Here is a 16553-nt window from a genome sequence, read left to right as displayed (position 1 = left end):
GCCCTTCTCACTTCCACCTGCCCCAGGGAGGGACCATTCACGTGCTTCTTCTGGTTCATCCTCCAAATCCCGGAGCACCGCCGGCCAATGCTGAGCCCCGACGTGGTGCGGGCCCTGCTGGCGGAGGAGCTGCTGTCTGCGGTCAACAGCTCGGCCCCCGCTCCCTATCGGACCGAGTATGAGGTGGACCCCGAGGGCCTGGTGATCCTGGGTCAGTACTGGAGACGAGGAACATGGGACAGTCTGGCGAGGCCCGGCAAGCCTGCCTCCAGGGATGGCTCCTCCCACCCCCCAACCCCAGTGGCCAGGAGCCAGGACTGAGGGGTGGGTCATGGGGGACGGTGGGCAGTCAGGGTCAATCTCAGACAGGCTCTGATAGTCTCTTCTATTTTTATTTTCATTTCATTTATTTATTCTCTCTGCTCATTTGTTTGTTCGTTTCCTTTTAACAGAAGCCAGCGTGAAAGACATAGTTGCACTGAATTCCACGCTGGGTACGCCACTTTGGTTTTTCCTCCCCACTTTCCTCAAAAGTTGGTATTTTTCTCGTTTGGCTGAGTGTCAGGGGTCCACACGGCTTCTCTGGGTGCAAGGGGCACTGGTCTGGGATCACCCAAGGGGCATGATAATATAGACTCAGTGACAGGTCCTGAGCAGGGCTGGGGGCCTCTGGGGGGAGGAAGTGTTGTGCACATGTGAACAAAGTGTGTATTTGCACAAAAGTGTGTGTGTCTCATGTGTGGGGTGTGAGTGAGTAGCAGATTTAGTTGCACATCAATGTGACTCTGCTTTTCTCTCATGGAATTCCATTTCTTCTGTTTTGAAATCTTATGTTTCCACTGATGGTAGAAAATAATCTTGTCGATTTGAGGTATATCAGTCACTTTGGTTTTGAAACTTGGTCTTGGGAGCTATTTTTGTCACAGGTAAGGATACTCCCTCCATCTTTTCCTTCCCTTTCTCCGCCAGTCGGGCTAATCTGTCGTCTCCTCCCACCCCATCCCCATGCCCTATTGCTAGAGTCATCTTGTGCTTCTCCAAGAGGCTCCAGTCTTCCTGAGCCCTGGGAAGCAAAGCACCAGCAGGGCCACCAAGGAGTGCTGTCCACATCGTAGGCTGTTGTGACTACTGACTTCTGGAATTAGGCAGTGTACCGCCTGGGCTACTACTGTACCCTGTGGCTCTGAGCAGGATCTCTTAAATTCCCAGATTCTTCCTCTTCTACCTAGGGAGGCAGAGTTGAAATCCTGGTTGTACCTTCTCTGACCTTCCTGTCCCCCCATGTGGCTGGTCAAAGGCTTATTTCCTTGGTGGATGGAGGTGATGGGGTCAAGGACAGTTTTCAAATACTTAAAATCATGATTCTCATACAAAGATATGAGCACATGTCAAAGATTTGTTTAACTCACCGATGAGGGAAGCAGTAGGATTTTCCCTCATGACTAAAGGAGAGCACAAGAAATTAATCTGTCTATATTTATTGATATGCATCATCTAACACCGCATTGGTGCACACATTGCCCTTATCCTTGGTCTCAAACAGGCCTTTCCATTGCACTTGCCTGTGCTGAGTGTTCACATGTCCCCAGCTTTCTGGCAGTTGCTTTATAATCGTCCCTATTTGGTTCAGTACATGCCTAGAGCCCCTGCCCTCCCAGAGCACAGTGTCTCATGGGGCAAGGATGACAACTCATGTCCTCTAAGTAGGCTTTGGGGGCACTTTCTCCCTGCCAGGCCCCACACTGGCTCTGGAGACACCAGCTGACCGTGTCTTCACCCTGCCCTCAGAGGAGCTCTGAGCCCCATGAGGGAGACAACCACATACACAGAATCTCACAGCACCAAGTGCCAGGGCAAGAATAGAGGTCCCGGGGGCAGTGCAGAAAGGGAACCATTCTGCCCTGGGACAGAGGTGGACCCCCGGGGCTGTGATCCAAAGCAGAGGAAGGGATGTGTCTCTAGAGGGAGGAAGGGGTGCTCCTGACTAGAGAGGTCCTAGAAGGCTTCCTGGAGGAGGGAGGCTCAGAATTGGGGGATAGGGAGGAATCTGTCAGATCCAGCGGGGAAAGGACACTCTGGGTATAGGGAGGAGCATGAGCAAAGGGCAGCGAGAATACACAGGAGCTTCATTTACTTTCTCCCAGGCTCCCTAAAGGTGTTTCTGATGATCAACAGAGACCAGCACTCCCCTAATCAGCTTCATACAAAAAAGTAATTATTAAAGCGGCAAAAGCAAGCATCAGCTTGGAGCAAGATTCAAAGAATACAAGTACCTGGGAACAGCCAGACACCTTTCCCCAGGCTCCCTCTCCCTTCCCCTTGGCAATGTCAGAGGTTTCTCCCTGGAGAGATCAGCTCCACAGCTGGGGTCAGGATGGCCAGGGGTCATCAGGAGGAGGGAGCTGAGCAAGCGGTAGCAGTCAGAGCAAAGCCTGTTCCTTCACCTCCATGCCCTTCCTGGTTCTCAGAACCACGCAGAGAAGGAGGTGGGACAGGGATTAGCATTATGTCCATTTGACAGAACTCAGAGTGACTGAACAACTGATAGGAAGTCACACAGCAGTGAGAGGTGGTGCCAGGACAATCGTACAGAGTGTGAACTCCCTGCACACCAGGCTGCCTCTCACATCCGGGGCTCGTTCCCACATCCCTTCTGCTTAGCTCAAGGTGAGGTTTAAATGACATACTTACGGCCCAGGTTCACTGCTGGTCCTTGGAGCCTAAGTCAAGCACACTGTAGGTGCCCATCAACTATGATGAATGAGTGAATGGTATAGGTGATACTGCTGTGCAAGGTCTAGCACTGCAGTCAAAGCTCATGGAGAACCGCAAGAGAGGAAGCACAGTGGGGGTGTGATGGAGAAGGAGGTGTGGACGAGGGCAGCCAGCGGGACAGGTTACATCTGAGCCTCAAGTGTGACCAACTGAAGGGTGAGATGTCAAAGAGTTTCTTCCCAGCTCCACCTTCTCCCTTTCCCCAACACCTACCTAAAGAAGAATGGTCACTACCTGTATTGAGCACCTGCTATGTGCAAGGCTTCCCAGGTGGCTCAGTGGTAGAGAATCTGCCTGCAATGCAGAAGACCTGGGTTCGATCCCTGGGCCAGGAAGATTCTCTGGAGAAGGAAATGGTAACCTACTCTAGTATTTTTGCCTAGAGAATTCCTTGGACAGAGGAGCCTGGTGGGCCACAGTCCATGGGATCGCAAAGAGTTGGACACGACTGAAGCGACTGAGCATGCATGCATGTGCAAGGCACTATGCTGAGTGTTCAAACATGCACCCTCCTTAAGCTTTGTGACAACCTAGCAAGGATCACTACTGCCTCCATTCTATAGAGGAAAAAACTGAGGCCCAAGAAAGATCAGGTGAACCTAGATTTGCCTGGCCCAGGTCTGTAAAATGGGGACAATAATAGAAACTATTTCATGGAACCATTTAATGAAATGGTGAGTGTACGACACTTGGTTCACTTCTGGGCATGTATCAAAATGCCTGCTAAGTGCAATCTGTTTCATTCGTGCTGTTTGATGATCACTAGCTTGAGCTGGCAGTGGCACCCCACTCCAGTACTCTTGCCTGGAAAATCCCATGGACAGAGGAGCCTGGTAGGCTACAGTCCATGGGGTCGCTAAGAATCGGACACGACTGAGCGACTTCACTTTCACTTTTCACTTTCATGCATTGCAGAAGGAAATGGCAACCAACTCCAGTGTTCTTGCCTGGAGAATCCCAGGGACGGGGGAGCCTGGTGGGCTGCTGTCTATGGGGTCGCACAGGGTCGGACACAACTGAAGCGACTTAGCAGCAGCAGCAGCAGCAGCAGCTTGAGCTGACTTCCTCTACTTGGCTGCCTCCCAGCCCCACTGGAACACATTCCCTTCTCTCCATCCGAAATGCAGCCTTGAGCCCGCTCCCCTTATTGCTTCCCCTTATTGCTGGTCTCCTGGTTTCCTTGGCATTGCTCTCAGTAGCCAGAGGAATCTGTGACCCAAGCCCAATCGTGTCCCGTCCTTACCTAACCTTCCATGGCTCTCATGGCTGCAGGACCAAAAGGCTTCTCTCTTGGGCATGAGGGGGACCCTGCCTCCCTCCTCCAGCTTGCCCTCCTGCCTCCAAGTCCTCTGCCCACCCTAGCCTGCAGCCCTTTGCTCACTCTGTGACGCACCTCCCACCCTCCACTGGACTTCCCTGAGATCCCTCACTTCCGAGATATCCCCCCACCCCCCGCAGTGTCTATATATTTCCCTGCTGTTCTCGTTACGCTCGGGCAGCTGACCAAATCTTTCTCTAGCATTTACCTGGTCTGGTGAGCTCAGTGAGCGTGAAGGGAATGAATGAATGAACAAATGAATGTATGTGTGGATGAGGAGGCTGGAGATGGAAGCAGTGGGGAAACAGGAAGCTGGGACAGAGGGCCTCTGGGCTCTCCCCACCCCACCCCTGCCTGGGTGAGGACCTGATGGGGCTGCCCCCCAACCGGGTCCCTCCTCCCAGCTAACAGGGCTCAGGGGGCCTGTCCCTCTCCCTACTCCAGGCTGCTACCGCTACAGCTACGTGGGCCAGGGCCAGGCCCTCCGGCTGAAGGGGCCCGACACCCTGGCCTCCAGCTGCCTGTGGCACCTTCAGGGCCCCCAGGATCTCATGCTCAAACTCCGGCTCGAGTGGAAGCTGGCTGACTGCCGGGACCGGCTGGCCATGTATGACGTGGCGGGGCCTCTCGAGAGGAGGCTCATCACCTCGTGAGTCCCTGGGAAGGTGGTGGGGGGAAGGTTGGGAAGGGGGTGATGGTGTGCGGTCAAAGCCACACCCAGTGTTCTGAGATAAGGGGCTGGGTGCCCCTGGGCCCTATATTTGGCATCTGGGAGACAGGCCAGAGGGAGATGGCGAGAGAAGAGTGGAAGTGCCTGTGTACTTTGGGCAACCCCCTTCCCCTCCCCAAGCCTGTTTTCCCATCTGTAACAAAGCAGTTGTACTAGGCGATCTCTAAGCTCAGCTCTGGGAGGTGACATGATCTTGTAAGAATGCTCTGAAGGCTGGCAGTCCCTGACTTCCAACCCTACGCTACTGCTTCCTAGCTGTGTGCCCTAAGGCAGGTTACTTTGCCTTTCTGAACCTCAGTTTGCTCACCTGTAAAATGGGTGCACAGCCATTCCTACCTTGCAGGGTTATTGAGAGGATTTCAATCAGATCTGGGCCAAGATCTTTACACACAGTAATGCTGTCCACTATTACCATACATTTGATGTATCCATTAAAGCTCCAGCAGCTGCTGGCCATTATTACTTATTATTATGTACAGTCTAGCTGGGGCTAGGCCACAAAGGGCATGGAATACAAGGGATAATCTGATCTTTAATACTTGGTAAGTGGGGAACTAATGGAAAGTTCTTGAGCAGAAGAGAAGAACTTTAGGATAAGATGTGGAATGCAGAAGACAGGCAAGTAGTGGGCCATGGGGAGACCACGAAGGGGCTGGAAATGGCATTGGCCTCCAGGAGCCTGATCACCTTCCCACAGGGTGAGGGTGGGGCAGGGGACTACAGGAGGTTGGGGGAGACCCTGGGGCACCGGGCTGCTGCCTCTCTGTCCTGCGTGGGCACCAGCTTCCAAGCCCAGTGAGGGTGCAACCTGCATGTTTAGGTCCAGAGCAGTCCTGCAGGGTGAGCTGAGTGAGGTTCTCCCTGGCCCCCTCCCGCAGGGCCTCTCTGATTCTCCAGGCTCTGAGGCTGCCTTCTCATCTGCGGCCCCAACTCACTGCCATGTGCTGACCGCAGTCTGGGGTGTGTGTAGGCTGGGTTCCTGGAGGGCTCTGGGAAGCAGAGAAGCCAGACACCAGCTGATTTCCAGGCCTGATGAGGGTGGGGACACTTCAGGGCTTTCCCTGGGGCTTCTCCAGTTGTACCCTTCAGCCTGCTACTGGAGAGGGGATCTGACTGCGGTCTCAGGCCCTCAGAGAAGGTATAAAACGGTGGATCAGACAGGACCAGGGGACCCTCAGACTTGCCCCCCGTACCAGGAGAGGTGTACTTTAGTGGCGGTGGGAACACGGAGCGAGGGGCGTAGGGTGGTAGGGGGAACTGGTGGGGTCTCCAGCAACCTTCACCTCGTTTTAGTTGCAACAAGGGCTCAGCTGCTTAAGTAAATAAAAGAAAAGAAATCCCCAATATTACAAGTGAGGATTAAAGGCAACCTCTTATATCTTATCTCCCACCTCCTGAAGGAGACGAGTAGTGGAGGCGGGGAGTAGTGTAGGAGGGTGGGGGGGCCCCCCAGCAGTGAGAACAAGCAAGAGGACCAGGGAGATTGTGAGCACCTCCTGGGCAAGCTGAGGCCAGGGGAAAGGACCCTTCCAGGACCCTGGGGAACCAAGACTCTTCTGGGGAAATTTCTGGGATTGCTCACTCTTCCCTCGCCAGCTGCAGGGTTCCCAGGGCTGGTGTGGATGGTGCTTCTGAGGCTGTGCTTGAGGTTTCTCGCATTTGCCTGGGTGCCTGCAGTCCCCCCATTGCCGTCCATTCACACTGGTCAAGTTCAAAGCTGGCACAGGGAAGGAAGGCAGTACCTCCCTGCTGGATGCTGGCGCACCCCATCCAGGGGAGTCAGGGTTACTAGCTTCCTAGGAATTGGTCTCCTGATGAGCACGGCTCCAGAGAATTCTGAGTTAAGAGGAAGTTTGGCAGAGGTTGGCCAAGAGTGAGGGACGGGGAAGCCTGGAGCTTCCTGCCCTGAAATGGGTTGAACGGGGGCACAGACATTGCGGGACTGCCAGCCGCTATCACAGGCAGTGCCCAGCATGGGTCTGTCTGTGCTGTGGACCCAGAGTGGGGCCTTGGCAGCTTCATGAGCCTCAGTTTCCCCACCTGGTAACCAAGCAGTTAACCTTGACAATCCCTGAAGAACTTTATCATGGTTGACATTCCTCTGAGTCTAGAATTCTAAGATATGGTTATTTCTCCTGTGCTTCCCCCAAGCCAAGCTCTGGGTAGAGTTCTGGGGTACCCAGGGGATCATCAGGCTGTACACCTGTCTTCTCTCTGTTCCAGCCAGGAGAGCCAGGAGTTAGGTATGGTCAGCCAGAGGGTATGGCCCCCATAGGTGCCAGTCTGGTCTCCTTACAGGGCATAGGATGGGCACTCAGGGGTCACAGGGATTCTGAGGGGGCTGCAGGGGTGCTGTGGGACAGGAGTCAGCAGTCACAGTGGAATTGTAAGCTCCAGAAGTCTGGGAAACCCCTTGTCTTCTCTCCTCTGAGGAGCTGGACTGACCCTTATAGGGCCTCTGGTCAGCCCCCTGGCCAGAGAGGGTTAGACACCTGCCTAAGGACACACAGCAGCCTGGCCATAGACTCAGATGTACAGGCTCCCAGTCCCTCCTCATCTGTTCCTCTGGGCAGCCCACAGCCCTCCCGGATGTCCTTCCCAGGCCCCGCCCCTCCTCGTCACCCTTCTCTGTCCCACCAGGGTCTATGGCTGCAGTCGCCAGGAGCCCGTGGTGGAGGTCCTAGCCTCAGGTGCCATCATGGCGGTGGTCTGGAAGAAGGGCCTTCACAGCTACTACGACCCCTTTGTGCTCTCCGTGCAGCCTGTGACCATCCAGGGTGAGGGGTCAGGAGTCCTTCGGGGAGGAGAGGGGCTCAGCGGCAGAAGCCACGGGTGCTCCTTGGGCTTGCCTTCCCCTTCTCTGGTTGGAGATGGGATGGAAGAGGGAAAGTTCTGGAAGCATCTCTGGTCTCCAAACTCACACCCACGCCTCTGAGCTCCTTTATCTCTCTCTGTTCTGGCTCCATCACCCCCTCCCCTGCCCTCTGTGCTACCTCCCTCCTCCTCACCTCATCCTCTCTCCTGCCCTCTTGCAGAAAACTTGTGTCTGTCCTGCCTCCTCTCTTTTCTCTTCCCCCTCGGCTGTCTCCTCTCCCGGTTACCTCCCCTGCCCGTCCTTCCTCTGTGCGCACCCTGGCAGAGTGTGGACAGTGGGGTCCCCCAGACAACCCTCTCACACTAAAGGTCAGCGCATTTGTCCCTAGAGACGGCAGGGAAGGGGTGTTCAGAGGCGGGCGATTCATGGGAAAGGGTGCCTGGGCTGCCCCTCTGAACCTTCCCTACTCTCTCCTGCTTCTGAAACCCCCTCCACCACCTGCTTTCTCAGGAAGAGCGGGCCCCACCCTTTATCACCATCAATTATCATCCATCAGCTGCCTCTGGGCAGACAAAGCAAAACCTGAAGTTTCCTGGGCTCCGTGGAGGGACGGTTAAACGCCAAGGACATACAACCTGCCCCTTTCCCTTCCTCTGCTGTCAGTCTCAATCTCCTCACCCACTTTCCCCTCCCTCCCCTGGTTCCACCTGTTTGCTCTCCTGTTGGTCACCCAGATCCACAGGTGACCCTCTGGGAGTCTCTGGGGTTGAAGAAGTGCCAGAGCTGGCCCGTTCTCATGGGCGTCTCTGATATAGGTCTACGGGGAGGGGAAGGAGGGCTTTCCCTGGCTGCATGGGAGGTGTCGGGGCAGCTGGGGACACAGCTGCTCCCCATCCCTCACCCTTTCACTGTGTGACCTCATCCAAGTTGCTGCTCTTCTCTGAACCTCATCATCTTTGAAAAGGAGAATGGTTCTTTCTCCCCAGTCCCTGTAACCGTGAGGCTGGCACAGCAGTGAACACGTCCAGTAAATGGTCAAGGGCTGCACAGCTGATGTCAGTAGCGAACATTTACTGAGCATTTAATACATGCCATGTCTGTGTAATCTGCTCAACTACCCTATGCAGTATGTACTTTTATTGTCCCCATTTCACAGAGGGGGAAACTGAGGCCCAAGTTCATGCGTTCACACTCAGTCTTCAGGTTGTACGGTTTAGTGGCAGTCAGGATGGTGGGTTTCAGCTGCCCCCCACCTGCTGGCAGGTGCAGTTGGATGGGGCTGAGGAACCCTCTGTAACTTCTGTTCTCTGGGCCCAGCCTGTGAGGTGAACCTGACCCTGGAGGGCCGGCTGGAGCCACAGGGCGTCCTCAGCACACCGTACTTCCCCAGCTACTACTCACCCAGCACCCACTGCTCCTGGCACTTGACGGTGAGCCCACCTACCCTCTGCCCACGGCACCCTATAGACCTCCAGGGACCCCAGCTGGGAGGGAAGCACTGTTCTGCCTCTGACCCAGGCTGCCCCCTGGCTACTAGTCCTCTGGGGTGGGTGGGATGGGTCCCTTGGCCATGGCGACACGTGATGGTTGAGTGACTGACAGACCTCAGCCCCAGCCAGCACTCTATGTTGGCAGGCCCCCTTCCTGCTTTGTGATCCTGGGAGATGGGGCCATTAGCCCGGCCACAGCCCACAGGCCCCCTGGTGACCAGCTCCTCTGTCCTAGGTGCCCTCTCTGGACTATGGCTTGGCCCTCTGGTTTGACGCCTATGCACTGCGGAGGCAGAAATACAACATGCCATGCACCCAGGGCCAGTGGACCATCCAAAACAGAAGGTACCCACCCCCTGGACCCCCTCCCTTTCTCTGCAGGTAACCTCCCTTGGGAGCTCAAGTGTGCAATCTCAGAGGGGCATCACGGGAAGAGAGCAGCGGTGGGGTTGGTCAGGCCTGTTGCCTTACCCTTGACCCCTGTCCACCTCCAGCCCCAGCCTCGCCTCCTGCCACTCAGAGGTCCCAGACACACATTCGTCATCAGTCACCTTGGATGCTGATCCTAGTTAGAGTGAAATGGTTTCATTGCTGTAGGTACTGTCACCCCATTGCCTGGCACCCCGAATCCTTAAATGAGATGATGCAGAGTCATAGGACTCAGCGGTGCTGGGACACCTTTCCTAAACCCACCCCAGTGCCATCCCTTATCCTGCTCCCCATTGTTGGTCAAAATAAAGCAGCTTCTGGGTCTCAACACTGCTTAGCCTGAGTCCACGCGACTTCTGCTAACCTGACCACTCTCCGAAGCCACCTGAGTCACCTGCATCCCCTGTGGGATGCCGGTCCTGCTCTCTGTCCTACCCTTGGCCCCCTGGTGACAGAGTTCCTGAGGAAGAATTGAGTCCTTTGGAGAGGTGGGCAGGACGCAGCAGAGCCAGGCCATCCTCTGGTCAGCGTGAATACAGTTTGATCAGTAGGATGAGGGGGGCTGGCCCCCTGAGGGCCACAGGTGGTCCTGGCAGTCGCAAAAGAGTGGGGTGGGTGGGAAGGTGGGAAATGGAGACATTGCAGATGAGTTTCCCCTGGTCTGGAGAGAGACAGAGAACTCGGCATTCAGGGAGGGGATGTGTACAATGGGAGGGGCTCTGTGCGGGAGCGTCCCATAGTGGGAGAGGATGGCTCAGGCACAGGTCGTAACCGGGAGGGAGGTAAGGCGGGAGGGGAGTAGGAGGCACGAAGGGCAGCAGAATAACATCCTGCCATGGCGCCGTTGTTGCAGGGGTGGGGCAGAGGCTTGGGGAGAGAGAAGGGATCTCAAAGGAGCCTCGCAGAACTCGGGAACCCCCTCCCCACCTGGGGTCCAAGAATGCCCAAGAGAAGATTCTGCATCTCGTCTCAGCTTGGCCTTCTGCTCTTCCTTCCAACCCTGAGATCCTAGGGGTCTATGAGAGGCTGGGATTCTAATGTGCAAGGTTCCTGATTTCTTGGTTTCATGGATTTTCAGTATCAAAGATTCCAATAGATTAAAATTGGAAAGTTCTGGGACTCTGGAATTCTTGGATTCTGGGGTTAGTGATCATGTTCACCCACGCTTGGGTTTTGCTTATTGGTTGATCCTATTGAAAAACATCAGCCAGACAAAGGGGAACAGGGATTTGACTACGCTCGTTGACTCGTCACCATCCTTTCCAGGGATTTGGGAAGCTATCAGGGACTGTGATTAAAAGGGAAAAGAAGACATGCCAAGGATGTGAGTTTGGGCCTGTGCTATTTGGGGGTGATGTCAAGTGGTGTGACTCTGGCCCTGTGCTTTTTGGAGAGCAGAAGGCATCTTGTCCCACAGGTCCCAGCATGTGGGTGGCCTTTCTGGGCATGACTGCCTTGATCTTTCATGGAGCTCCCTCAGGGCCCCTCCCCATCGGCTTGGGGCCACACAGATTGAGGATGACTGGGCTGACCCCCCACTCAGCATCAGGAGCCCACAGAGTGACCTTGAGAGTGGTCCTTGATTCATGGTTCTCTGAATGAGATTAATATCTTTTCCTGTTGCCTTCTTAACCCTAGAGGTGAATCTGATATCTCGAAGAGGAGCTAGGAAGACAGAAGGGCCCTGGGTCTGATGCTCCTTCACGTACCTCCCACCCCCAAGGCTATTCCATGGACTGGGAGGTGGTCCCTGGCATCAGGTGCCCCATCCCACCTGCTTGGTGTTCAGCACAGGGCGTCAGTTCACTGGCCTGACAGCCTGTGATGTCACCAGTATCATCATTCCATTTCCCTGAGAAGGAAATCAAGGCTCAGTGGGATTAAGTGGTACCCAAATGGGTCCAGAGTCGGGGCCCCTCTCCCAGGCACACCATGGGAACAGCGGGACACACGGCGGTCCACACCATGCTCCCCCGGAGGGCCTCCTTCCTGCCTCCCTGACGCAGCCAGGAAGGTTGGGCAGAGGTGGGGGCCCCAGGTGGTAGGACTTCATGAGTTGCCCTTGGGTTTCAAGGGTGGATCACAGATGGGGAGAGTTTTCATCAAAAGGAATGATGTTGCAATGGTGAAATTTCAGGCACTGTGACAGAATCTACCAAAATTGGAGGAGTCTGAGAAGGAAATGGCAATCCACTCCAGTACTATTGCCTGGAAAATCCCATGAACAGAGGAGCCTGGTAGGCTACAGTCCATGGGGTCGCAAAGAGTCGGACAAGACTGAGCGACTTCACTTTCACCCTCCCTAGTGTCTCAAAGCACCGTTAAGCTACAGAAAAGTGGGCTGGGCTGGCCGTTGAACCCTATCTTTACCCATTGTACAGGTAGAAAACTGAGGCCAAGGGAGGACTAAGGACTTGTCCTTTTATTATTGTATTTATTGATTTATTATTTTTTGGCTGTGCTGGGTCTTCCTTGTGACGGCACACTGACTTCTCTTGTTGTGGCACGTGGGATCTTAGTTCCTTGATCAGGGATCGAGCCCACATCCCCTCCATTAGAAGGTAGGTTCTTAACCACTGGACCACCAGGGAAGTCCCTGGCCTCTTGTCCTTGTCTCTTTGTCTTGAAGTGGTGGCAAGGGACCCGGATGTAGCTGGGTGGCGGGTGGGGTGGGGAGGTGAAGCCCCACAGGGCCTGGCACTCCCACCCCGCTCTCTCTTCTGAAGCCTCTTCCACCTTGGCCATTGACAAGGAATGACAGAGGGGAGGCTGGGGTGATAAAGATGTGCTCGGGGAAGCCTGTCCACCTGGTTTTACATGTAACTCTGGGTACATCCCATTCTTATCTATAAAAAAAGGGGGTTAGGCCAGCCCAAGGCCCTAACTTTTTATTATTTACCTATCAGAAAGATGTCTCCCAATAAGTTGTGTTTATTAGTTCCTAATGAAATGTCATTCCAACTTGGGCTGGAGAGGTAGAAAGAGTGTAGCTGTTGAAACAAGAAAGTAGGGTTCAAGTCCTGGCTCCTCTCCTTCTATTTGGCAAGGACTCACCTTTCTCAGCCTCAAGTAGCCCATCTAAAAAATGGGCATGAAGCAGACCTCCCATCCAGGGAAGAGTAACTGAAATGATGGGTAGAGGATGCTGGCTCCTGCAGGCTGGGATAAAGCCCAGTTCAAGAAGGCACCAACCATGCATTCAGAACTGGCTCCTGACTCTGCACCAGGCAGGCCCTGAGCTCGGGTGCCGTTTCCTTCATCCTCAGCAACCTGGCGAGGGAGCTGGCCCCACGCTGCCTTTATAGACCTATGAGGGGCTGAGGCACAGAGAGGCAAAGGCGTTCCCACAAAATCACCCAGCTCATAACTAGAGAAAACAGAGTCGAGCGGGAAGATCCAGAGCATGCATGAGGGCGTGTGGGCCTGTGAGCATGCGTCTGTGAGAGTATGTGCACTCACACTTGTGCAGTCTTTCCTCAGAGCCTTGGGGCAGCCGTGTCAGCTGTTCCCTTCCATGGCCACGGCGCCCTGCTAAGGGGACTGACCACTGCTGTGCCTCTCACCACATCTGAGAGCCACCCGGGAAGTCCCATCTGTCTTTGCAGACCTTTGTTAGGGTCAGGGTCCCTAGGAGAGACTCGTGGCCCCCTGCCCCGAGGCTCCTGCCCGCGTCTGAGTGCAAAAGGGGAGGCAGAAGTGTACCTCCAGATTACAAGCACTGGGCAAACCGTTTCCTCTAGTTCTGATCTTTTTTGATAACCATCAGCCCATGTAGTTGCTGGGAAATTCTTTGAATAAGCATTTGTTGGAAAATCTGCTTGTGTGGGTGGCAGACATGAGAGGTCTGGGGAAGGGTGTAGATTTCCAGGCACAGGATTTGTAGGGAGGGGGATGCACAGAATGGCCATTGATGAAGAGCGACAGAGGGTAGGTTGGGGGAGAGGGGGTCTCACCCCTCAGTGCCAGCATGGTGATGAGGAGAGGCTGGCTGGGCTCCCTCCACTGGCGAGGCATCCTTGGGCAAGTCACCTTCCTCCTCTGAGCCCTTTCTGCCTTCCCCCGCCCCACCCTGTTTCCTCCCCAGTTTCTCCCTGGCCTAGGCCTCTTGCCCTTTGAGTGGCCTGGATGCGGGGGAGGGAGCTGACCTCGTGAGATCCGGCCAGCAGCGGCTGGGTTTCACAGAACCCACTCTGACGGGGCGTCAATACAGCACAGGCTTCCCCCTTTCTGGGAACCTGCCTCCTGCCAGCTTCCTCCCCTGTGATGTCACTTTTCTTGTGATCTGCCCAACCATTTCCACTTCGCTGATGGCGACAGGCAGAGTCACTGGCTCCTTAAGCCTGCTGGATCCCCTCAGGCTGGGCCTAGCTATAGGGTAGCCCTTCTGGTCTCCAGAGCCCCTGGGTGGCCACAGAGGCTCCCCAGGCACTGCTGGGGGCTGGCAGTGTGGAAGGAGGAGCTACTGTCCTCAGTGAGCTCACAGCCCGACGACGTCAGCAACTATTTTTCAAAGAAATCCCTTCTCATTCACTCCATAAAACATCCGACGGGGAGCTACCACCCCGTCTTACTACAGACATGAAAACAGAAGCTTGCTGAGGTTGAGTGAGATGCCCAAGGTCACACAGCTGGTTCACGTGGCGAAGCCCAGCCTCAGCCTCAGCTCTGCAGCTTCAGGTCCAGCGCTCTGGCCACGTGAGACACGGCTGACCTTCCTTTTTCAGTGCTCACCTTCTCTGACTCTCTTTCCCATTTAGCCTGTCTTGAGGGAAGGGAATATCTGTGTGTATATATTCATCTATCCATAGATGTATATATTCTCTATCCATTCATCCACCTTCAATCCTTCATCTATCCATCAGTCCTTCCTTCCTTCCATCCATCCATCCATCCATCAATACGCCAACCCACCCTTCCTTCTTTCTATCTACCCACCCTTCTATCCATCCACCTTTCTTGAACTCCCTGAGTTCAGTTAGAGATGCTGATATGCAAGGTTGACCGGATCCCTGTTTACTGTCTATGTGAGGCAAGAAGCAAAATTCCTCACATTCAGAGAAGGGAGAAACCAAGGCAGGCATGAGTGCAAAAAATGGTGCCTTCAGACCGCGAGTACTTTGTAGCTGAGATGGGAGGTGGGCTCCACAGTCTTCAGACTTTTGGCGTGCCTTGGAGAGGGTATATGGGGGTGGGGGCAGCATTTGATAGATGAAGAGGGATTGGAGAGTCAGGGGATTTAAACCCTCTCCCAGAAGGCACTGCAGTAAGAACCAGAAACGAAAATGTGCAAAGAGGCCAAGCCAGTGTGTAGTTCCATAAGCTGGGGTGCCGTGGAGGAGAGGGAGCAAGGGAGGGAGGAGCCTCTTAGCTGGACTATACATGCCCTGGCTAATTCGAGCAGCCTCTGATTACTTCCAGCCAATGTTTCTGGGGTGTGTTTTTCAGAAGCAAGAATCTAGGCCGTTATGTGAAATTAGCTGGCACATGCATTTTTAAAAAGGTTTTTAACACTGCATAGGCTAAATAGATCCTCTTTCGATTGAGTAATTTAGCCTGCGTCGCCAGATTTCAGCCTCTGCCGTGAATTCTTTTGTTCGTGTCTGCTAACGAAGAGCCTTGCCTCCAAAATGTCCTTAGAGCCTCTGGCCACGGCGACCACGCAGCCCTCAAATTCTTATAAACATAACATTTCCCTCCCCTCTAACCCAGCTCTGGTTCCATCCCTGTCCACGGTGAGCATGTGGGGACAATGCCCCAGGCCCCTGAACTTTAAGTATGTTCAGGATGCCCCTAATTTCTCATTTCCCCTTGCTCAGTATCTCTCAACCCCCAGATTCCCTATACAATCCCCAGGACAAGTCTCTGGGGATAGTAATCCTTGATAACTTTTACTAAAATACTTTTAAAACAGATAGACGATCGCCCGATCCCACCACCATCCCTGCCTTGTTTCCTTAGCTTTGAAAGGATAAGAACCAGGTTTGCTCGGGACGCCCCCTGGTGGCACCTCATCCCTCTCTGGTCCCCCTGGGCTGTACTGCCCCGGTTCTCAAAAATTTCCATTTCAGAATCCTCTACACTCTTTTAAAAATTATTGAGCAACCCAGAGAGTTATCTGCCTCATATAAAAACTATATTTGTAAACTATATGTGCAGTAGTAGAAATGAAAACTTAAAACATTTAAACATATTTATCAATTCATTTAAAAGAAGAAACCCATTACATTTTAACATAAAGAAAATGAATTATATTTTCCAAAACTAAAACCATTTGGTGAAGAAAAATATCCTCATTTTATGTTTTTGCAACTTTATTTAGTAATTGGATTAACAGACCAGGACTGAATCCGCACACCTGCTTCTTCGTTCAGTGGGTTACAGTATCACATATCCCGTAGTCTCTGGAAAATTTTACTGTATTCTTACATGGGGGCTTCCCTGGTGTCTCAGACAGTAAGGAATCCGCCTGCAATGCAGGAGACCCAGGTTTGATCTCTGGGTCAGGAAGAGCCCTTGGAGAAGGGAATGGCTACCCACTCCAGTATTCTTGCCTGGAGAATCCCATGAGTGGAGGAGCCTGGCAGGCTTCAGTCCATGGGGTTGCAGAGAGTCGGACACAACTGAGTGAGTGAACACACATGCACGTCCTTAAATAGTCTCTGGAAAATTCTACTTTATCCTTGTGGAGAATGAGAGTGAAAAAAGCAAATGATACCTAAGAATTATTATAAAAATAGTTTTCTCTTTGAACCTCCAAGGGTCCCCAGACCACATTTTGAGAACTGTTCATTGGCATAGGGGCAAGAATATGGTTCCCACAGCCAGACAGTATGGCCAGGTCTGAGGGGGGCCACAGGGGACATGAGGTCTCAGCCTCTGGAGCTCATGTGGCATGAGGGTCAGGGTGCCCACCTCCCCGTAGAGCAGGCCAGGTGGGGCCTTCTGGGTCCTGAGGAGGCTGGATTCTTGCCTACCTTCTCATTTCCCTTGCTGAGT

The 16553-nt window shown here is 53.7% G+C and overlaps 1 protein-coding gene across 5 annotated transcripts in view; it reads left to right on the top strand.

Annotated features, from left to right (window-relative positions):
- TMPRSS6 (transmembrane serine protease 6) overlaps positions 1 to 16553 on the top strand; it is a 39555-nt gene that overhangs the window by 12947 nt on the left and 10055 nt on the right. For all 5 annotated transcript variants that reach the window (XM_070789774.1, XM_070789771.1, XM_019961346.2 and 2 more), the window contains 6 exons: positions 27 to 211; positions 453 to 494; positions 4538 to 4742; positions 7464 to 7600; positions 8956 to 9068; positions 9364 to 9473. In XM_070789774.1, coding sequence (XP_070645875.1) covers positions 27 to 211; positions 453 to 494; positions 4538 to 4742; positions 7464 to 7600; positions 8956 to 9068; positions 9364 to 9473 — 792 coding nt within the window. The remainder of the gene's footprint in view (positions 1 to 26; positions 212 to 452; positions 495 to 4537; positions 4743 to 7463; positions 7601 to 8955; positions 9069 to 9363; positions 9474 to 16553) is intronic.

This window comes from Bos indicus, chromosome 5 (assembly GCF_029378745.1).
Source record: "Bos indicus isolate NIAB-ARS_2022 breed Sahiwal x Tharparkar chromosome 5, NIAB-ARS_B.indTharparkar_mat_pri_1.0, whole genome shotgun sequence".
NCBI classification, from domain to species: domain Eukaryota; kingdom Metazoa; phylum Chordata; class Mammalia; order Artiodactyla; family Bovidae; genus Bos; species Bos indicus.
This window is presented reverse-complemented; position numbering and strand designations above follow the sequence as displayed.